General features: G+C 37.8%; 1 protein-coding gene across 1 annotated transcript in view; it reads right to left on the reverse strand.

Moving 5' to 3' along the window:
• The window catches only part of LOC105874783 (transmembrane channel-like protein 1), a 110,966-nt gene that overhangs the window by 76,719 nt on the left and 9,840 nt on the right, over positions 1–24,407 (reverse strand). The window contains exons 2-4 of the mRNA XM_012770907.2: positions 11,352–11,442; positions 10,533–10,614; positions 2,114–2,220 (exon numbers count right to left, since the gene is read on the reverse strand). Coding sequence (XP_012626361.2) covers positions 2,114–2,220; positions 10,533–10,614; positions 11,352–11,442 — 280 coding nt within the window. The remainder of the gene's footprint in view (positions 1–2,113; positions 2,221–10,532; positions 10,615–11,351; positions 11,443–24,407) is intronic.

The raw sequence follows: 24,407 nt of genomic DNA on the forward strand, positions 1-24,407 counted from the left end.
TGGGAGATGGAAACTTCCCTACCCTGGGGCTGGCGGCAGAGCATGAATGCATTTTAAAGCCTGGGTATAGAGCTTGACTGGGCAAGGGTGGGAAATCAGCCCCTACTCACTCCCTCTGCACAAGCTGCACAGTCTTCCACCGCAGCCCTGTGGCCCCTCTGGCTTCCTGGTCTGAACAGGCTAGGAGATGGGTTCTATACGTACTGTCTCACCCCAAAGTTTGGGGGAGCAGAGGTCAAAGGGGATTAAGGTCTCAGGCTTGCCCAGAGACACAGGAGCTTAGGGGCAAAGGGGGGCTTATTCCTCAGGGGGTGCTATGTGAGGCTGCTGGGTACAGGCTGTGAGAAATATAGCCTTGTGGCCAGGAGGTGACCAGCCCCGACTGCTGGTGGCTCTGCAAAGTTAGCACACAGGGTGCCCATCTTCTTCTGTTCCTTTGCTGGAGTTGGTAATCGTTGCCCAGAAATCAGAATGCCCATCAGCATCTAACACAACCTATAAAACATCATCCAAAGCCAGTACGCTTCCTAGCTCTCAGAATACATCCAATCAAAAACAATCTGCTCCATCCTGGAATTTCATATAGTTCAGATGGATTAGCGACAGCCTTTCACTCCCTCCACATGGCGGCAGCATGGTGTGAGGAAAACTGATACAACTTCCCGTACACCTGCAGCTGACACTAAGCAGTGTCACAGTAGCCGGTGATGGATGGAGGAGTTTCAGGTCTCCTTAGAGAAATGAGCAAAAACAAAGCTGGAATTAATTTGAAATAGACAGAAATACGCACATTCGGCTGCACTGCCTGAAAGTGTTCACTTGGGAGATTAACTACACAGGACTTCTGGTCTGTGTCTGCTGTCTTCGATGAGCCAGGCAGCCTTAGAAGTCCCCGAATTATCTCAGGGATTATAAAACTAGTGGATTGGAGTGTAGAATCTTGGAACAAAAGATAGAATCGTAAGTCCTGGTCCTAGATCAACTTACTTAAAAACAAAACAAAAACAAAATTCACTTTGAGACATTAGCTAAGTCACATAAGCACTATGTGACTCAGTTTCCACATGTTTTCAATTAGGGGCGGGGGGTACTTTTCTACAGTCTACCTCATAAATTTGTTTGTGAGGCCCGGTAAGTATAAGTGAAATAAGTGAAAATACTTTGTGCCATGAAAGCTCATTCCTTTGTATAAAGGTGAGGCACTGTTGTTACACTAACAGGGAAACTTGGTGCAGAAACCGACACTGATTTGAAGCTTTGATGATAAAAAGTCACCTCAAACACCACATTTTGGCTGTTAACAATGCTGTATTGAATAAATTGGCTTTGAAATGCTGGTTCCTAAAAAGGCCCTTTGTAGGTTAAATGAAACCTAACCCAACTTTTATATGGTGAGTGTCCAAAGAGGTCAGAGTCATTTAACTTCATGTAGGTGAAAGTCCAACCTGTGTCTGGCTTTTTGGCCTTAGCTAACCTTTCCACACATGAGCTCAGGGCTTTGCTGCCTTCTCCAATCTGGACTCTCATCCTGTTTTGCTTTCTGACTTTAGTCCTAAAAGACCCCACCCTACCCTAGATTGTGTGTGTGTGTGTGTGTGTGTGTGTGTGTGTGTGTGTGTGTGTGTATCTGGGTTATCTTATTCATAACTGGAAAAAAAATGTTCATTTTGTGTTTCTCTCATATAGAAAAGCTATATGCTTTGAGTTGCATTAAGAAACATTTCTTTTAAAGAAAACTTGGCAAAATAAATAAATACAACTCATGAGATTCCACAGCCTTTCTCTTGAACAATGTTTCTTAACATTTGGGCACAGATATCACCTTGGGAACTTCATGGAAGCCATGAACCTTTCTACAGAAAAATGCATGTGTAAACATATACACGACATTTTAGGTATGATTTCAGAATGCTCACACACCCTGTAGATTAGGACCTTTGGCTCCTGGGCACCATCTTGAAGGTTAACTTTGTTACAAATCCTATGACTCTAAGAGGTAAATGTAGCCAGTTAATCATTTCAGTCTTGAAGAACAGATAAAAGCTTCTCTAGAACAGTGACCATATGAGAAACATTTTTCTGCATGTTTTGTAAACTGGACGTCAGAGCTCACCTCTGGCAACATGATGAGGCTGAATGTCAGGATGAAGAGAACCATGTTGACACCATACATCCACCTCAAGAACAGGAAGTATGAGGCCACGGAGGAGCCGAACTGACCTATTACAGAGAAAACAGAAAGGTTGAAGGGAGGTCACACAAAGCAGCACAAAGCTGTGTCTTGCTGATGCTCCACAATATATCTATTAACTGTGGGCATTGATCCTCTTTCACATTTGCAGGCTCTACCATCTTTCTTCCTATTCAGGAAGAGAAAATGTCAGTCATGCTGCCAGTGTTTCCTGCCACGCAGAATGCAGAAGATGTGCAGACTGCGGTGGTGTGGACTGTGACCTGCCCCTCCAGAGTCCACCCCAGGGACAGCTGCCTGTTGCTGAGCAGTATAATTGCTATCTTGGGGGGGGGGGCCTATTTTACTCCTTGAGTTAATAATACCCACTACAAGTAAGTGAGCAAATGTATGTAAAGGTGACTACAGTGCCTAGCCGGTAGTTAGCTATCAATATAATTATAATTACTGTCCTTCACTCTGCTTTTTCTCAGGCAAACAATGCTCTTCTCAAAGTAGTTTACCACACTCTTTATGGATGGTTATCCTACAAAGCATTTTTTGTTGTTTCCCCTCATTCCTGGCAATTTACAAGAATTTAAAAGCTGAAATTCATTCATTCACTCTACACATCTTACTAAGTATCTCCACCAGGGATTATCCTGACTCCGAAGCACAATGTCATAGCTAGGGTGGCTGCTCTAATAGAACTTGCGTTTTAGTGAGGTGTGGAAACAGCAACTGTGCATGATATATATATCTCATAATAACAACAGCCGGATAGGTCCTACAGTGGGGAAGGTGAAGTATTGAGAGGCGTTGCTTTAGATAGTTTTGTCGAGGAAGGAATATCAGAGGAGATGACATCTGAGCAGAGATCTGAAGTTTGACAAGAGGCAGCAACAGCCAGAGCTGGGGAAGGACAGCCCAAGCAGAGGAAAAAGCCAGAACAAAATTCCCAAGAGAGGCAAGAGCATGAGGCAGTTGAGGAAGGAATTCAGGCCTGTGTGGTTGGATTACAATGAAGGGGGGGGAGTGGCCACAGATGACCACAGAGAGGACAAACCACAGTGTGTCTAGCTTCTTAAGGCAAGGCAAAGGGAGAGGATTTTATTTAAAATGGCACAGGAAGGCACTGACAGGCCATAAAGCAACAGGGCTGGAGGGACAGGAAGATGGGGATGACTTTTAAAAAGCCACTTCACTGTTGGGGAATGAATTGGAAGGCCCTAGGTGAGAATGTTCAGTCAACTTGCACCTGCCACAAACAGTGAAAAGCAAAGTGATTGGTCCAATCCTTATTGACTGAGAAAAAAATGAGTGCATCCTCTTAAAGCAGAGAATGGGAGAAGAAAAAAGAATAAAAACCAGGAATTTGAAGTCTTAGGTTGAGATTTCATGGATTTAAAAAAAGCCTAAGTTCCTGGTTAGAGCTGGAACCCATACTACTAAGTGAAGTATCCCAAGAATGGAAAAACAAGCACCAGATATATTCTCCAGCAAACTGGTATTAACTGAGTAGCACCTAAGTGGACACATAGGTGCTACCGTAATAGGGTACTGGGCAGGTGGGAGGGGGGAGGGGGGCGGGTATATACATACATAGTGAGTGAGATGTGCACCATCTGGGGGATGGTCATGATGGAGACTCAGACTTTTGGGGGGAGGGGGGGAAATGGGCATTTATTGAAACCTTAAAATCTGTACCCCCATAATATGCCAAAATAAAAAAAAATTAAAAAAAAAAAAAGCCTAAGTTTCTTTGATGACTGCTTAATGTTCAGCATTAGGTTGCTACCTTTTCCACTCTTCCTAATTATCATTTTCAATTCCCCCAAAAAACAATGAACAGCCTCAGCTACCCCCTGCACCAGCTCCCTTGTTCTATCTCGTTCAGTGAAACTCCTCTGGTGACCAATGGTTTTTCTCGAGGCTTCTGGTTTTGAAACATTATCAGTGGGGAAATATTATTACAAGAAAGAAAAAGTTTCTTTTGTGAAGCAAATTCTAGCCTCTACCTATTAAGGTCATACTAGCATCATATGAGAGTAATACCTCTATTTCTGGACCTTGGTCTATTCTTTATGTACCCATCTTATTCTCATAACACAGTGGCAGTTCTTTTAGAAACTTATAAAAGAAGTCAATCTTTAAATGGACATTTTGGAAGAAATCAATGATTTTTGAAGTCTATTTGTTTTTCTTTAAGTTTAAATGAGGAATTTGGATTCATTTCACATTTTAGAAGGGTGGAGAGTTCTGTAAGATTTCTAAGAGTGTGTGGTTTTGCTACACACGTCCTCCCAGGTGTGTGACCAGGTGCACCGGTCCGTCTGCAGAAATTCTAAAACAGATCTGCTTCTCCTAGGATATCTGATCATCCACCTGGCTCCCAGTCATTTCATATCATTTCATGGCTGTTATCTGTGTTCTCTGGCAATGACTACCCAAGGACTGCTCAGCCAGGTTTGCTCATCATGTTTTATTGAAGGCAGTGGACTTCCAGGTTATTAAGCATTACAGTTACTCATTTACTGGAAGAGAGCCTCTGCCTCTAGGTTTCCAGGGTAAAGGGTAAGTTTTCCCCTGGAAACACATGTGAGACACTCTGCTATAGAGTCCTAAGCATAGGATACTGACCCTCCTTCCCTCCCTCCCTCCTTCCCTTCCTTTCCTCCTTCCTACAGTTTTGCTCTTCTAATTATTGCTCTCCCAGCCCCCATACACAGTCCCTGGCAAATGAGTTTCTTAACTGGAATACAGAGTATAAATATACCTAAATGCAAAAAAAGAAAAGCGGATTAAGATGTTGCAGCAAGTATCCCCTCCTCCAACACACGCATATTCATTATGCATGAAATATACAAAACTTCCAAACTTGAAAGTAGTTTCACAACTATTTTATTTGGCAGTTGATTCTTTACAGAATCCTAAGTGTAAAGAAAATAAATTGCAGGAAAACAGATTTCATCAAAACTAGAATGATTATAAGAAATACCCAGACATAGGTCAAAGAGACTAAGGAATCCAGAAGACAAGGTTTTCTCTACATTAGACCTGCAAGTGGCAGACCAGAAAACGTAATAACAAAACAAACAAAAATCTTAAGTAGAGAAAATGAATCAAATGGTTGTCATCAAAGCTCCATAGGACTTTTCCTTGTCTCAACACAAAAATGAAGAGAAGTACATCTTCCCTCTTCACCTCGTTATTCTAGTGATTCTATCCTACCAGAAATTGTTGACTAAAACTGGTGTTTAATTATTTAAAAACCTTTAGTATAGTGTGGCTGAAAGAGCATGAATGAAAAGAACAGTCATTTCTACAGGCTTAGTCTCTCAGATAAAACTGACTTATTCTTGTAAGGAACAAGAATGGATAACGATAATTAATAATAATAATAATAGTAGCTAGCATATTGTGATAGTCAATTATGTGTACCAAGAACTTGACCAGCATCAACTCATTTTGCTGTCACTAGACCCAGTGAGGTTAAGTATCCTTAGTCCTTAGTCCTACTGCATGAATCAGGAAACAAGACTTAAACACAGTAGTTGACTGAACCAAGACTTGATTAATAATAGCTAACATTTAATGAATCTTTGTTTCAGACACCTATCTGATCTCTACATGTGAACTTATCTAATCATCATCAAATACCTATGAGGTAGGAACTATTTTACTCCCATTTTACAGAGATATTGGCCTCTAAGTTACACAGCTAGAAAATGATGAAGCCAGGCTTCTGAACCAGGCAGCCTTGATCTACAGGTGTTTGACTCCAAATCTAGATCTCTCCTAACCACAATGCTATAGGGTTCCTCAAGCAGAATCACAATTAAATTAGTTTTAAAATAACTATGATATGTATAATAAATATGCAATGAATGTATGTATGCGAAAGAAGAGCTGTAGGTAATGTCCATCAATCAGCTAAAGACAGTCAAATTCACAAATTTGATGTCCATGAATAATTGATTTTTTATTTGACTAATAAATACTTCTTTAGTAGTAAATTATTAATGTATTAAAACAGTCTTTGATATATATTAAAGTGAAACTTTAGGCCTATGCATGTTTTTGTTCCTGAATTTTCTTGTATTTCTTTCAAACTAAGGTTAAAGTTTCACCTCTCCCTCTGGTTATTTATTATTAAGGTGAAGTAATTTGCAGTCTGTCATGATATATAATTTCCTCTGGAACAGATGGGTAATAAGGGAAGCAGATAAATTTGAGCATTTCTAAATGGGAAAAGATCAATTAAATGGCCTGCGGTATGAGTGCAATATAAATACCATCATGTTAGGCTAGGATATGAAGCAGAGTTTTTTCAAACTCTCCAGGGTAGGGAATTAAATGTGACAATTTTGATTTGTATTTTCTGGAACCCTTAGGCCAGCAGAGAAACATGATTTTTAAACTCTGTGCTTTAGGTTGCCTATCTGAAGCTATTTCTAGTCTGAGAAAATAAGTCTCTTACACCATAATTTTGATGGTGTAATCTACTATTAGGAAAAAGTAGATTATGATTCTGACAGTGCAATGTGGTTAATAAGGTATACTCATGAGGGTAACCCTGGGGTTTTAAGCATGATCCCTTAACAAGGCTAACATGACAGTCAAACCCCGTGGCATTCCCATGTGATGTAGAACTTCACAGCAACTTCTAGGATAGAAATTAACAAATCTGTTTTTTTAAGTAAAAAAGTGTTGTGAGTCATCAGGGGAGTACTGAGTCCATACCAATAAAGGAATTCAGATCTTACTAGAATCCAAATAGCATGAATTTTAGACTGTAACTTAAGTTCCACTCTTGATTCTGCCAATTATTAGAGCTTTGAGGAAACTCAGTGAAGGCTGGTAATTTGGGACTTCTTTAAAACCACATTTAGAAAATATCTATTCAGTATTTATTTAGAGATTGATCAGAGAGTGAGAGCAAGGTGGATTAGAAAGACTTTTGGGAGTGGAATGCAACCCTTTTTCTTTTGAACATGCCACTTACTATAATCCATAATCATCTTCATTACTTATTTGTTTGTATTTTATTATCTGTCTTCCTCACCCAACCATACACATATTAACACATTTGAGTGTAAGATCAACAAGGATAGAGTCTCTGCCTGTCTTTGTCAGCAGCAACAGTGCCTAGAAATATACCTAAGGACATGGTAGGCATTCGGTGAGTGTTCATTCAATTAATCAATGCCAAGCTTATTCTGAAAATGAAACAGGATATTATATATTAGATGATTCTGATGTTGAACAGGGTTATAATAATATTTCTGAAGTTTTTGTAAGATTACATTGTCATTTCTTTAAGAGAAAACCATTTATATTAGTTTTATAATTAAATATATACTTTTATATGTTACATGATTCTGATGTTGAAAAGGGATATAATAATATTTCTGAAGCTTTTGCAAGATTACATTGTTATTCTTCAAGAGAAAACCATTTATATTAGTTTTATAATTAAATATATATTTTTTAGATAAATGGGGTACATATTTAACCAACTTTATTCTGAAAACAATTTGAGAAAGTAATTATACAAGCATCTCAGTATAAATCTGCTCTTCATTTAATTTTTTAAATAATTGATCACTCAAAAGTGTAAAGTAAAAAATGTCACTTGCCTACATATATATCTAAAACTGATTGTAACTTACTTATACATCATAGAAAGTTGAGCTGGAAATTACCTTGTACTGTATATAGTTAAAATCCCAGGTTTTGTGGAAATCCTGAATGGGTAAACAGAGGGCCAGAGGTTTCAAAGAACTGTTTTAAACTATACAGTTGATGGGGGCAAAAAGGCCTCCACCATTAGAAAACCTATTCCATGTCCTATTTCTTCCCATTTTCCATTCAGTTTGCCTTCAAAGACCATCACAGATACACACTTTCCCTATCTTTGGTAGGGTACTCTGTACAAGATGATTAGTCCAATCCAATGGCTCTAATAATGTATGTTCAGATAAGTTTCATAGTTTTCAACTAATACAATAGCCTAAAAGCGCATGGTGTGCTTATGATTATGATACAAATCTTACTACATTAAGCATCTTGTAAACTATGAAATTATAATAAATCACTCACTCAAAAGGAAATACATGAGAAAATGGGAAATCATCCTCTAAATAGGAGAACCATCAAGGAAACCTATAACTACTGATCTTGCCATTGGCCTGGTAGAATCTTCTCTGGGAAATGGTACAAAACATATTTTTCAAAAAGGTTTATAAAATCTTCCTCAAAGTAAAAAGCAGTATACCACATGGAAAAGCATAAGCTTTGAACCCAGCCAGACTTTACCTTCCATCTCAGCTCCCCTACTTACTAATTCTGGGACAGTTACTTAACCACAATTGTAAAATAGGAAGGTGAATGTGCACATTGCAGGAACATTGAAGATTAAAATATTTGTGGACTGTCTAACTCAATAAATGGTGCTTGTGGTGATTGTTGATAGAATAAAAAATAAGAGTCAGTTCTTCGCAGTTGAGGCAAAGCACCATTAACAGTGAAGAAGTCAGGACAACCTAATCAAATCATAAACTACATGCAGAAAGAAAAGTAATTTACCTTTCCTTCAATTGTCCAGTCTGGCTTTTTCAAATTTACTGGAAGAAGAGGGAGAAGTGGGCAGATAACTTAAGGTATTATTGGGTGGATCTCAATCTGTCTTTTCCACTGTAACGCTCATGATGGTTGGCGGTCATATGTGTAACTCATTCCTGTGTGAAATTTCTGCCAACAAAAATAATCCCATCTGTTTCTATCTCGCTGGAGATAGGCTAGTGGAACACAAGTGAGGATAACATTATTATTGGGATAGGCTGAAACGTGCTCCAGTATGCTTTCAAAATAAATAATTTTCAAATGTGTATATTTTAAGTATCATTTATTACAAATTTTTTGGAATACACCTCCCAACTGATCATAATTCACCCCATCATTTCATAACTTAGTAGACTCAGTCTACTAAGTCTGGTAATGACTGGTTCAAAGTCAAACAGTTAATTGGTAGCAAAGCAAGGGTCAAATCCGAAGTTCTTTCCACATGTGTTATATCAGCATTCTAATGCTCCAAGTGGCCTTCTGTTCCTCAGTGCCTTTCAAGGCATCATATTTCAGCTGCACAATTGAAACTTAAGGATTCCATGATGTCTGCTCTTTTTTGATATATCTAAATTCCTTTCTCTGTTGCCTTATGATAGCCATTTGGAGAATTTGTCTAGAATTTTATTCAACACGTATTTATCAAGTGCCAAGTGGGATCCAAAAGTGGGCAAAATAAAATCCCTGCTTTCCTGTGCATTGAGAAAAATTAACATAAAATAAAATGAGATTACATCAAAAAAGGTGTATTAAAAATGTAGTATTTTAGACAGTGATGTGTTAAAGAGTAAAATAAAGCAAGAAAAGGAGGGCATAAGGAATATGTGGGAGGGAATACAATTAATGAGCTGATGCATTTTAGTTCATTACCACTTAATAATTGCCATTCAACAATGAAGGACAGAGAACTAAGGATTAGCTACTCTTAAAACATGCCCAGTCATGTCAGTGAAATATCCATCAGCTGTGTTATCTCCCTATGGAGCCTCCATTTTAATTATGCAACGCCACATTTAACCAGCAGGAAAACCTGCCTCGGATCTGGAGAGGCATAGATGAAAATCAGATTGTAGTCAAAACACTTAGAAACCAGAAAATGGCAAGATGGTACTCACAATTATTTCAAATGTCACTCCTTTTTTGTTTTACATTCTCTATTATTTTAAAAAATAATTTATTGTTTTTTATGTACAATATTTTAAATTTTTTACTTGCCCTATTCTAAGCCTAGAGCACTGAACTAAATAGGTTTTTGATTGGGGACATTCTCCTGCCTTTATTGTACACTATGAATATTCTACAAAATGAAGGCAAAATATGGCTATTCAGAGAGCCAGTTCCTGAATGAATGCTGCTTGTTCTACTTCAGAGATTTAGAAATGAGGTTTTAAGACTTCTTCACTCTTTTTTAACATCGTTCATTTTGATTACTGTCTAACATTCATGGCAGTACATATTTTCAATGCTAAACAATATGACTCAACATCATCTCACACAATAGTGACTTCCCTGTGTAGGAAAGAAAAACAGTTCGGAAAGGGAATGTTTTGGTCTAAGACAGGACGAGAGTGGAGTCTCCAGTGCTGTCCTTGGTAAGTACATTAACAACACTTTTGTTTTGTTTACTTGTTTTGTTTTAAATCTTCCCAAGAATCCAGAAAGTGAGAAGGCATCTGATAAGCTTATGAGACATTCATCCATGACAAGCTTCTCCATCTGAGTTCTGGTGAGCACTTACTTTCAATTGCCTTGATTTTATTTTCCCACGGGACACAAGCAGCTTTGAAGTTCTCGAAATCACGGAGGAATTTTACCCATTTCTGAAAAGGAAGCCAAATACAGCAGTAAAGCTCCGCCTCTTAGTTTGATAAGATATTCGTCCCTCACCCCAAAACATATGCGAAAGTTAAATATATGAACTTTATCACAAAAGTTTTATCTTTATGGGACTACATTTAGTTTATAGTTAGCATAACATTTGTAAAAGGGATAATATAATAAAAGGGATAATAATCACCCATGTTCATACTTTACTGTGAGAATTAAATGTAACAAAATTTGAAGGATTCGATTCAGTGCTTGGCACATAGTAAATGCTAAATAAGTGTTAGTTTCTTTTGTATCTTTCCCAAAAACCTATATTTGTATCAGTATATCATGTTTTTTTCTTCTTATATTCCTGATAGAGAAAAGCTACATGGCCCTGCAACTTATATTTTGAGAAAGAAACCTTGACCTGAACCCTTTTGCTTCCAGAGAATGAAAATGAAAATGGCACAATATTTTATATTTGGAAGTGATAAAATCACACGAATAAGTCTTTTGTCATAAATCAGTATTTTTCAACTTATTTTTCATTTTAAGTCCTCTGAGGATGATTTTTTTAATCATTCCTGCAAATTTTAATATCATAGATACATTGTGTATATACTGTATGTGTATCTGTGCTTTATACATATGAAGTGTGAGATTGTTTTCACCCCTTCAGAACAGAACCAATATTCTCCCTCTTGGGGGCAACATGGCATAAACCATGCTGAGTTATGGAAATACTTACCTTGGCCATCATCATCTTAAATGCAAACCACCGTTTTCCTTTTCCTTTCCCAAGAGCCCCTTCATTTTCACTCACAAATTTTTTTGCTTCCCTGAGAAAATAAAACAAGAAGTAGGTGGAGGTGGGTTGAGAGGAATAGAATATAGAGGTAGTAGACATTTAATCTTACTAAGTTTGCAGCCTTATTTCTTCTAGATCCTCTAGACCTTAACAAGTGAACCAAAACTATATTTCATAACCTAGCCACTTTTAACACATGCTTAAAATTTTTTTTTTTTTAATTCTGGCCAGGAAGAGTAAGATATTTTAGTCTCACTTACTAATCAGCTGGAGTCATTGAAAAGCAAGGGATTTATGCTAAGTGTCAAAATAGAGAATCCTAGTTCTTCTCATTTCCACTTTATATGAAATTGAATCTGAAGTTTATGTCAGATTCTGGCAGTCAGAATGTTTATTTTAAAATGCTTTCCTTATTTTTCAGAATTTCCTTTTGAAAAAAAAGAGGGCAAAGAGTTTAGGACAAACTGACATAGAATGCTGTTACTGACCTGATATTTAATCCCTCAGAAGCAATTATGACTTAAAACAGAAAAATCATATTACAAAGCAAATGGGGTTGAGAGAAGAGAGGGAAAAAGAAAGGAAAACTTTGGGCCCCACATTTAGAAAGGGCTTTAAATTTAAAATTTAATGCGATTCCCAAATATTTATGTATTTACACTAGTCACATTAGTATCTTTGCGCGTGTGTTAAAATACATTAATTCATCAAAATGAATAATGTGAACAGTTAAATTTAAATGTAATCTTGTTTGATCATTGTTATACATTGACTCTCTGTGTCGCCCCAAAATGCACATATTGAAATCTAATCCTCAATGTGACAGTTTTGGAGGTGGGGCCTTGAGGAGGTGATTAGGCCATGAGGGTGGAGTCCTCACAGATGGGATTAGTGCCCTTATAAGGAGAGGCCAGAGAGCTAGCTAGCCGTTTATCTACCATGTAAGGATACAAGAAGTTGGCTGTCTGCAACCTGGAAGAAGGCCCTCACCAGAGCCGGCCCATGCTAACTCCTGATCTCGGACTTCCAGCTTCCAGAACTATGGAAAATAAATGTTTGTTGTTTAAAAGAGTTTTAAAAATAGAGATGGCCCAGGCTTCTCTTCTCCACTCTGGGGCTGAAGAGCATATTATCTACGTGATGGAGAGCAGCCTGTGTCGTGATAGAAACGGATCACCCTAACCTAGATCATGGTTCCCCGGGTGCAAGGCTGTTGCAGTTGGCTGGCCCCAGGAATGTGTGGTTTTACATAAAAGACCTCTCAACACATGGCTATAAATAAGCTGCTTATTAACACACAAAGTAAATCTTAAAAAATGAAGGGTCAGTGAAGATTTTTTTTTTTTTGGTAAGATGTTCCTTAGTATCAATGCTAAACTCAGGACTTTACAATACACAGTGGTCAGAAAACAGTGCACAGCTGCTGAGTTCATGGATACCAAGGAGTGGGTCTCAGGACTCATCTGTGCACATGCACCCACCCATATTCTGCCATGAAACCACAAGCACAATGGTGGAGATTGTCTTTAGTCATCAAACAGAACCTCCAAATCAGTTCTTTGGTAGCAGGGACAATATTTTCTTTGTTCTTCTGTATCTCCCAGAGCATGAACCACTGCTTTCACCGTAGAAGGTGTTTAATAAACATAAACCTTCTCGGAATAGAGCTGATTGGCAGGACTTGGGGTCAATGTAGGCAGAGGATTATCTAATAATTGTATTTTCCACATCGATTAATGCTTGAAGGCGAAACCATTTTCAGACTTTTGGATTGCACCCTTTATGGTTAATCTTCTCTGAAACTCAGCAGGCTGCCTCCTAGAAATGGAGAAGAGTTACTAGGTGGCCAATTGTCAAATGCCCTGATACTTGACATGACCTCTGAGCTGGGAAGATTAGATGAAAAACAGTTTTTAAAACATTCAACGCATTCTAAAATATTCCATAGAGCAATGTCAAAAATCATAAACTGAGTTCTCACGGCTGGGTTTTTAGATCCATGCAGTGAAGAAAACACATCCCATTTAAGCATGAACTATGTGTTGCAGAGGTGATACAACAGGAGGGAGGGTGGCATCTAGTAGACACTATAAAATGTTCAACTGAAAATTGGTTAATTTGGGCTCTAATCCAGCCTCTGCCGCCTATCTCTGTGACCTTGCCCATGTTTTTGATTCCCTCTATACCCACGTTCATGAATGTCCCGCTTTTTGGAGAAAAACACACTTACCCAGGACTCACACAGACCTCGACAAGGTCTGGCACAGGTTCCTTCAATTACTGCGTGGCTTTTAACAGGCCAGGATTTCCCAACAAAAACAAAGGGTCCAGCAATTTCTTCCCTGTTTGCTGGAGCAGTGGCAAGAATAAGCTGGGCTCATGGATGTGTCTTAAAGAGATTATTTCACAGTCAATTCTACTGTGACACTTGTTTTGAAACCGAGAATTTGTTCTAACATGACTGATCCATTACGGAACAATTTGAGCATAACAGAAATATGGGGCTTGCAAACATGTGATTTTATCTGCAAGAAATGCTAGATGAATGCAGGAAACTGCACCCAGCTAAACCAAGCAGTGCAAGAAAACACACAAGGCACACACCTCGTCCACTAGCTACCTCACTTCCTCAAAGGGATTAGAAAAGCCACAGCTGTTCACAGCTGGTATTACAATGACCCTCCTTCCATACACCACAAAAACTCACAAGCTGCAACCCTTTTGAAGGCTACTTCCACAAGCAACTTCAGGTCTTTTCCCAAAGTAAACTGCTTTGTGTATTATAATATTTATATATTGCTTAATCATTAACAGGTGTAAAACATTGCTTCCAGTTTTATTAAATTTCTCTCTTTTGTGTAATGTGTCACTAATGATGTTTCTGAGTATTGTGCCCCATCCCCATTTTTTTCTATAAATCCTGTGTTTTTTATTGCCCAATATAGAATTCTATCTCCATGGCATTAGTATGGTTTTTGTCAGTAATTATAAATATAATTTTCCTTTGAATAATATAAATATGTTTTTATTTTTGTCTATTCAATTGCTAATAGTTTTTCCTGACACTATATATAGTTTCATATGTCTCTTTCGATAACTATCCCATCCCACCCTCAACACATATATTCTAACTCTGGTGTTTAGACAAAAGTCCAGACTCCACTGTATATTAAATAATCTCCAGTATGAATTTCTTCTCATCCTTAATGCCCTACCCCCTCTTTCATTCTGAGAAATAGTTGGCCCAAGTTTCCTATCAAACGTACTCCCTGTTCTCCTCTGCCCCCAGCCAGAATGACCACTAGACTCAACTCATTGGAATTGGAATTAGTTTTAAAACAAAGCCAGGGACCATGGAGTGGGGCGAGAATAATTATTTGGCAAGAAGAGATTCTTGATCCCCCAAATATGACACCTGTAGGATGTAAGAAAGTACTCTTGCAGCTGGCAGACCTAGAGGAAGGGACGTTGGGCTCAAAGACATTAGTGACTCAGTGACAGGACGTACCTTAATACTCTTTTCAGGGCTGACATTTGCAATGATTTCAGGGTAGAAGAAAACCAGTATCACCAAATTCCATGATAACATATTTCTTAACCAATTACAAACAAGGTACAAAAAGAAAATATCCAATGTGGAGATAAACATTGATCAATAAATAATACGCTGAAGTACCCATGACACATACCAGAATGTAAGAAAATTAAGAACAGAGTTTTTAGAAAACTAAGAAGCAAAAAAAACCCTCTTTCTATTTTTTCTATAGTTAATCCACTTTCCTACTCAGTTGTATTTATCTGGATAATGTAAAGGGATTTTTCTACATGGCTAAAATGAAATAGGCTTTTGTGAATAAACTTGGAATATCTTTTGGCCTCAAACCATTCAAATATCTGACCGAAAAAAACGTGTGTCAGCCCCTTGAATTGCGTTCAACAAAAAAGCTGCCTGCCAAGAATGTAATCCAGTCTCCAGGCCTCAGAGCTCAAGCAAACCCTGTACAATATGCACAGCTCTCTGAGCTGTAACCCCAGACCTGGGGATAAATAATTGAGTGAGGTCTATTTAATGACAATAATACCTGGCCTCATCATTCATTTATGAACCTCTCGTGTTGGTAATTAGAATAATAAGGTTTCGTGGGCTTTCAAGAATGCTTTCACAGTTAGTTGAAGGCACACACTTTGCCCTAACTTACAAAATAGATAATTTACCCATAACACATGATACAACTCTGATCACACAGAGGAGTTAGGACATGCTATGCTGCCTTTGACACGTTCTCATCCCAGGAAACACGTTCTCCTTTTCAGTTGGGTTAAGTTGACTTTTTCTTTCCTCTTGTTTTTGATGGTATTATTGAGCAACCAATTTCTTGCTCAAGTAAATGAAAGAGACATTTCAAAACTGGTGTGTAGGCCAACTGTAATCAAAACTTGTACTCATGAGCACTTCCCAGTAAAGGGATTAGAAGAATGAGAAGTGTTTTCATAACAAGCATTGCCATTTAAAAAAAAAATGAATCAATTGTCCAGAGAACTTTGACTTTTCCTGAAATGTTACTGTAATTGAAAGAGAATTGCAGAGGTAAGAAGCTACTTGAATGTACAGAGATTGAAAATAAGGGCTGTAGACCTCCTAGATAATCTAACTCCATAATTAGGCTGGTGGAATTATTTTAAATCATCCTAATACTGGAAGTGGTGACTCCACCCACATGTTTTTTAAGGGGGATGCTGATATCAGGAGCTGGAATGGTTAAGATGCTCAGTTACTTCATCTATAAAATGGAGACAATAATAGCTACTCTGTAGGCTTATCATATACATTATAGGAAATTATGTAATATGTTTAGCTTAGTCCATAGCAAACTACAAGAGCATTATAAATAATAACTATTATAGCAGTCCCGCCTTATCAACAGTTTTGCTTTCCATGGTTTCAGATATCCATGGTCAACCACAGTGCAAAAATATTAAATGAAAAATTCCAGAAGTAAATAATTCATAAGTCTTAAATTGTGCGCTGTTCTGAGTAGTGTGACGAAATCCTGCACCATCTCACTCTGTCCCACCTGAGACATGAATCATCCCCAGCACAGACAGCCACGCTGTCTATGCTCCACACTCGCTAGTCACTTAGTGGCTGTCTCATTTATCAGATCGACTGTTGTGGCATCATAGTGCTTGTGTTCAAGTAAAACCCTTATTTTACTTAATAAATGACTCCAAAGCACAAAAGTAGTGATGCTGGCAATTTGGATATGCCAAGGAGAAGCAATAAAGGGCTTCCTTCAAATAAAAGGAGAAATTCTTGACCTAATAAGGAAAGAAAAAAACTGTAGACCGAGGTTGCTAAGATCTATGGTAAGAATGGATCTTCTATTCCTGACATTGTGAGGAAGGAATAAGAAATTTGTGCTAGTTTTGCTGTTACACCCAAAACTGCAAAAGTTATGGCCGTAGTGTGTGACAAGTGCTTTGTTAAGATGGAAAATGCATTAAATTTGTGAGTGGAAGACATGAAGAGAAATGTGTCCCAGTTGACAGCAATCAGGATGGTACTATCTGCGGTTTCAGGCATCTACTGGAGATCTTGGAACGTATCCCAGTGGATAAGGGGGGACTACTACATTAACAGCAATAGTACTAAGAGGGCTGGCTTCAAGTTTTGTACTGAGTCTCCAAATTACAAAGCTGAGAAAGGACTAGATACTTCCAGGCAAAACTCCAGCTCATTTTCTCTCAGAGTGTCACCTCAATAAGAGTGGGAATTATTCCTGTTACTAAGTGGGCAGGGGAGGATTCAACCCTGAGTTAGGACAGGGCCCTGGTGTTGGGCTATAGAAGCCCCAGTTAGGACACAGACTGGGAGGAAGCAGCCAGGAATTCTAACCTGAGTCCTGTGTTGCTTTAGAGAGCTCAGACCCATGGACAGCTGCAGAGTCTGAGATAAGAGACAAAAGAAGATCTCTCTCTCTCTCTGCCTCTCTCTCTCTCTTTCACTCTTTCTCTCTCTCTCCCCCCCCTCTCTCTCACACACACACACACACACACCAGAGAATAATATGAGGATACGTTTCTCCAATTGTGTTTTCCCTCAAAACTCTGCACACATTCTATGTCTCACTAAATTGTAAAATGTTGTATTTACACTACATTCTATGAAATTCTTGGATCCCTATCTCACAACATAATTAATTGGGACATGGTTTGAATCCTGTCTCTGTTACACACTAGCTATGTGATCTTGGGAGAATTACTAGATGTCTTTAATCCCAAGTGTCCTCACCTATAAAATGGGGTAGCAGGTGTAACAGCAGTGACAGCTAACATACACTGCATGTTTGCCATATGCCAGGCGCTATTTCTGTCCCACTTAAACCCCCGCCAAATCCTGCAAGGTGGCAACTATTGTTATCCCCACCTCAGAAACAAGGAAACTGAGGATTAGATAAGTAAAATAAGTATCCAAGGTCACCCAATGAGTAAGTGGAAAGCTCTACCGTTTTGAGCTCAGTGTCCTCAGTTTCCCGAGAATAACACCATTGTTTATCTCGGGGCATTGGGATAAAAACATACAAACGTTGAAATAACATGAGCAAAGCAGTACCTGGCACACCATCGGTAAAGGCTTTGCCCACTATTACCCAAAGGCATTTATTATTTTTCTTAGGAAATGTTGATGATATCATGTCAGATAAAACTTCAGAATACAGAACAACTTGTACCCTCTCCTTATAACTATGTAAAGGTAGGATGCATGGATGGCCAAAGATGAGGCAATTATGCAAATGTTAGTTCCTCTATTTTCCAAACTCATTATAATATTGTCATTCAGTTTTGTTCTCGGTAATAAAAATATAAGTTTTTGTTTAGTTAAAGACACCGTGCCATATGTAGAAAGAGGAAAAAAAAAAGAATGTGGTTCTATGCCTGTCTGTGGAATGGAATTTACAATTCCATTAGAAAGTCAAGATGCAGATAAATATTTAGGGCACCACCTAGTTACTGACAAATGAGTAGTAGTAAAAGTAAATGCTACAAGATTGAGATGAGAGAGATGAGGTGGTTTGAAGGAACCCTGAACAAAGGGAGATTCAGCTATGTGGCCAAGGAACTCCGTGCCAGGGAATGATGTGAGCAAAAGTGAAGAGACATAAATGTCCCTGGGGTCTTCAGGTGGGCAATGAAGCTGACAGTTTAAATGCTTTACAGAAGTAACTGGCATGCCCTAATGTCAGGTTGAGCAGTGCAGGATTCATTTTCATGTCAATAAAGAGAGTATTTTTGAGCAGGAAACTAATATGTGCAATACAGTACTATAAAAAAACTAAATGCCATAGAATTAAACAATGACATACAAGATGAATTAGAGGAAAACGAAATAAGGGGCTGGCTACAACTTGACTTCTAATGCATCCATGCCTTTATGCATGCTGTTTCCTTTCTCTGGAATGTCCTTCCCCTTCGCCTCCACCTGTTTTCTTCCTGTTCTTAATTTCCAGTTCAAGAGTCAGGCCAAAATTACAGCTCCTCCACAAAACCTTTCCTGATTCTTTCTTTCCAACACTCCCTTCCACTCCCAGGTCACGGTGACTTAACCTCCGCCTTTTCTGTAGTAGTTTTCCCAATGTATTGTTTTTTGGTTCATTTTAACCATTGCACTGGGATTTCCTGAGGGCAAGGTTTATGTCTTTAGTTCTGATTTCCCATATTTTTCTGCTTAATATAGCTCCCGGTGCAGGAGTGAATTTCAACAAATGCTAACCCAATAAATGAATACCAGTAAGAAAACCAGATGATAGCTGGGTCATGGTTCCTAAATTACCTACACCTCAGAATCACTGTGAGAACTTTGAAAGTTCCAAAGCCCAACTCTTCTCGCCCCCAGATCGCTCAAGTCACAATTAACTAGGGGCGGAACATGGCGTCAATATTTTTAAGCTCCACATATGAATCCAATATGCAAGAAGTGTGGGCAAAATTTGGAACTGTCAAGGCTCAGATCACAATCCCCCAAAGTACAGTGCTTTGGCATGCTGAGTACTTGGAACTAAAGGACATGGAAAGACCTCAGAAGTATCCTCCGAGCCAAGGTCTGTCTGACCTCCTGCCTTCCTGCCTCTCACTCCTCATTCTCCCCTAAAGCAACTCATAGAAACCAGAATTCCTCTTCCCTAGATAGGTCATAGAAACTAAAATCCTTTTTCTCCAAGCCAGCCATAAAAACTAGAATTGTTACTCTAACCTTCCCGCACCCTTCTGCCTAGGAGCTGGCCATAAAGAAATTCCCCAACCTGGCCTTGTCCAAAAGCAGGTCGGAAGACCCTCTTTCGAGAGAGGTCCTGCTCCATACATGAGAGAAAGAAAAACTGCACAGAGAAGCCAAGAAGAATTTGGACAGACGGGCCTTGCTGGGTGATCCCACTTAGTCTGTTACTGTTAGATCACTCCCTTCTTGTCCAATCACACTTCTGCACAGTTTTCCACTCTTCTTTGAATCTAAGCATAAAAATGGACAGTGTTAATGGAAAAAAAAACAAAACTACAAACTCTGTAAAATAATTTAAAGAGATTTATTCTGAGCCAAATATTTGTGACCATGGCCGGGGGAATACAGCCTCAAGAGGTCTTGAGAAAACATTCCTAAGATGTCAGAGTTACAATTTGGTTTTATACATTCATGGAGACAGAAATTACAGGTAAAATCATAAATCCATACATGGAAGGTATACATTGGTTTTGTCTGAAAAGGTGGGACATCTTGAAGCAGGGGTGAGGGGTGTTGCCTTATAAGTCATAGGCGGGTTTTAGGGATTCTTTAGTTGGCAATTGGTGAAAAAAGGTAAGCTTTGTCTAACGACATGGAGTCAGTAGAAAGGAATGCTTGATTTAAGATGGGGGGGGGTCTTCTATCTGTCATGTGATGTTATGCCAGAATGAGGTTGGAAAGTAAATAACATTATACCAGGTTAATAAAAACCTGTTTAATGGGATTTTATCATTTGTAGGCATGACTCATCAGGCCTCTCAGAAGGAATTTGGGCAAGAGGAAAAAAAAAGGTCAGAATTCAGTTCTCAAATAGCTTTTCCTTGGATCTTTAGGTCTTCATTTTGCAAGCTCTCATGTCACATAAAACTTTGATTAAATATGTTATGTTTTTCTCTGTTAACCTGTCTTTTGTTATAGAAGTGTCAGCTATGACCTTTATGATAGGAAGAAAAGGTATCATATCTTCCCACTCTCCAGCACTAAATCAAATTTTATTTGCTGGAACTACTAAATATAAGAGGTCTTTATGCTGGTCAAGTAATTATTAGAGAGCTAGGCTAAAAAAAACTACTATAACATATATAATTGTATTTCTGTTTTCTTGGATTTTCAGTACTCTGCATATTAACATATTGAGGCTTGATACTTGACTTTGGTGAATAACTTCATTTTTCATGTCCACAGCTCACTCTTTATCTAATTTCCCTAAAGGGTAACTGCTGACTGACCATCTGAAAACAAACAACAAATAAATAACAAGCAAAAAAATTATGCATTTATATAACCTCTTAGCTTTCATGTCTGGTTTATTTTAGTGTAGCTCCTTTTAGATAATACAACTTCACATATAAAATGTATATAGAGAGTTTTTTAGATTACCAAAACCTCTAAATTTTTATCAGCAACAAATATTAGAGTGATCTGTGTACAAAGAGTTCTTAAGGGATTTTTTTTCTGTGACTCCTATGATACTCATGGAGCTATGTTAAAGCCAGATGCTAGCGTTGGTGGAATAACTAAAGCAAAGCTTAGGCAGGTCAAATTTGTATTAAATTCTAAGTTACTACACAGAGAAATTCTTCGTATTTAGGATCACTTCTTTCTTCCCTGGGGCTCTAAAACAATGCTAATTGTCATCACTGGCTTAAATGTCAAATAAAGATTCAAACACATTTTGGTTATACTCTGTAGGTCAGTCCAGCGTTTCAGGTTATTTTTAGATGAATTAAAGGAGAAACAACATGGCTGGGCTTGTTTGGTTTCACAAAATTTTTTAAATTAAAATAAGAAAATACTAGACTCTCTACCTACTATTTGAGTCTTTTTCTAGCTCTGCTCTATATCTAGTTGCTTTAAGATTCAATTTATAGTTTTAAAAAAAATCCTTTCTATTACATCATAGTAGCAGGGGAGAGGGGAGAGAAGACCATATGGATTTTCCCAGGAGCTAAAGCTTGTGCTGATTTTTAAATATTGGTCACAGCACAACTAGCTTTCCTCCATAGAAGAAAACCAAAATATCTGAAGACTCTACTATTGTTAGCAGAGAAAATTAAGAGGTAGTAGAATATGACCCTGTATAAAATGCCCAATAAGGATTGTGTGCCATATTATTCCAAAAATGAGCCAAAAATATAACACAATGACTATTTTAAGCTAAAGGCAATCAAGAAGTAGATACAAGAACAGCTTTCTGCCCACCCCCTATTTGCCTAAAAGCAATAAATTTGTAAAGGTGACCTACCTCCCCTCTCACCAGGAAAGACAAAAATTAATCACTGGAGACAAGGCTAGACGTCAACATCAGTCCAGAGAGGACACCAGAGGAATCTACATAACAAATCTTACTAATTAGTCTATAACTTTTATTAGTTCCCCCATATATTTGCCTTCCCACAATTTGCCACCCTAGAAACTCAAAAGTCCTTTTTCTTTGTCTTGTAATTTCTCTAAAAATATATTGTTCTTTTGTTAAGATGCTATGTAAGCCCAAGTTCTCGCCATGTCTTAAGGTTACTCAACAATGAGTGGTCCCATGTTTAGCAAAATACTCGTGGTAATAAACTTGTGTTTGTTTTTCACTTGATAATCTGCTTTTGTCAGTCTAACTTACAGGGCTCTGGCGAACAAACCTAAAATGAGTGGAGGGGAAAAGAATATTTTCCCTCCCCTACACCATGTACAACCAAATTACTGTAATGAATTCTTTTTTAGTGTGAAGTAATTTATAATGGTAAATTTATAAATTTCTCTTTGGATATTCTTATTAAGCTCTATAACAATGGTTTTTGTGCTTTATTTATTTTTTTATCTTTTGTTTTAGTGACTCAATTGAGCATGCAATTAGCAACACTGATATAGGGATAGTATTATAACAGCTACAGATTCTGGGCCATATCCCCAAGGCATCCAGGTACAGCCTAGCCAAGTGTCACTGCTCCGGTATTTGAGCAGAAATAAGATTTGGGGAGAATGTGACCTTAGAGCCACAAATAAACCTTAAAATCAGAAACCTAAGAATAAGAAGGAAAGCTCAATCTAACATCTTACCTTAACTACTCTCATCACCAAAGACTTGCAAAACGGTAGCATTTTCTCTCCCCCATTTTACTGTGGGAAAATTATTCTCAGAAGTAGAAATGGCACTGAAAATGTAGATTTCTATACACAGCTATAAGGTGGACACATCCAAAATTCTGATCAATAAACAAATTTATTTTATTTCTATCATTCTTTCATTTATTAATTTTTTTCCAAAATATTTACTGAGTGTGTTTTATGTTTCTAGCAATGTATTAAGTGTTTGAAGGAAATCAAAGAAATATGTAGATTCCTTTCTGAAACCTAAACTCTACTAAGAAAAATGAGATATGGGCACATAAATTAGTTATATCACAATGCAAGATAGCCTTGAAGTGAAAAGAAAGAGGACAACGGGAGGCTTGAGAGTTAGTGAAGATACTATAGATAAGGGTTCAACAGGATGCTAAAGGGCTGGTAGACTTAAGGTATGCAGAGAAAGTCATTCCATGGCATTGGATGCAGGAATTTCTCCAACAAAGGTGATATTTCCACCACGAATCACACACACACACACACACACACAATGTCATATTCTTAGATATATTAACATTCTGCTCTTCACAAGACCATTTAGGTGGCTTGGTAGACAGACTGTGCTAATTTTGCTTGGCTCATGTGCATTCTAGTCGAACACGTTCTAATGAATTCTGAATACTGTGAAACAGAGAAATTCACAGGGCTCTGCCTCAGAGCGAAGCAGCATTCTGCTTTGAAAGTTTAGGTAAAACGTTTTTGCACAATACCTGTGTGTTCATATTTATACTCTTTAAATATTTCTAAGCATTATAAATTTTGTTTTTCAAAATGTGTGTTGATACTTAAAAGTGCTAAATCTAAATAGTTCCTACAGAAAGCCTCAGTTTTCTGTTAGAACTGTGATCTATGAGTGAGCAAGAAATTTAAAATGATGGTTTAAAATGATGGCAGTTCAGTCTGCTCTGCAAATTATAAGGACTACTGGTAAATTTGCTTGTTTGCCACAGTGTCCTAAGCACTTGGGGAACACAGGTGAGGTCATTCACAGAGCACACTATGTTCTCTATCTGAACTGCCTGTTCTGCCGAATTGACTAGAGTGTTAATATTTCACAGTGTCCTTCCATAGCCACCCTTCTAACCTTCCCTGTGACCAAGCGCCAATCAAGAAATACAATAACAGGGTATGCATAAAATATAAAAATTAATTCATCCAAAGAATCACCTATCTTCATGTATATATGAGTGGCTTTGTGTGTATATACGTTATATTAATATATACATATACACATGTATATATGTAAACTCATGCATATACATTGCAAAAACACCATCAACACAACTATTTGAAGGAAGTGATTCATATCATTTAAAACTTTCTAATTTTTATGACTGCAGAAGATAATCTTGGACACATTCTATTGGAAACATAAAACTATTCCCCTTTCTATTATGCAATTTGTTGTGATATCTTAATAGAAGTTTCTCCAAAAATTTAATATTTGCATTTTAACAAAGCTTAACTATTTTTATTTTACAGCATGTTTATTTAAGCCCACCAAAAAGTATCCCACTTGCCATTCCTTGGTCATATATATAAAGTCATCCTCAAAATGCCTTGACTGTTATCTTATTACAAACTTGATAAACAAAAAATTATCT

This window comes from Microcebus murinus, chromosome 12 (genome assembly GCF_040939455.1).
Source record: "Microcebus murinus isolate Inina chromosome 12, M.murinus_Inina_mat1.0, whole genome shotgun sequence".
NCBI classification, from domain to species: Eukaryota; Metazoa; Chordata; class Mammalia; order Primates; family Cheirogaleidae; genus Microcebus; species Microcebus murinus.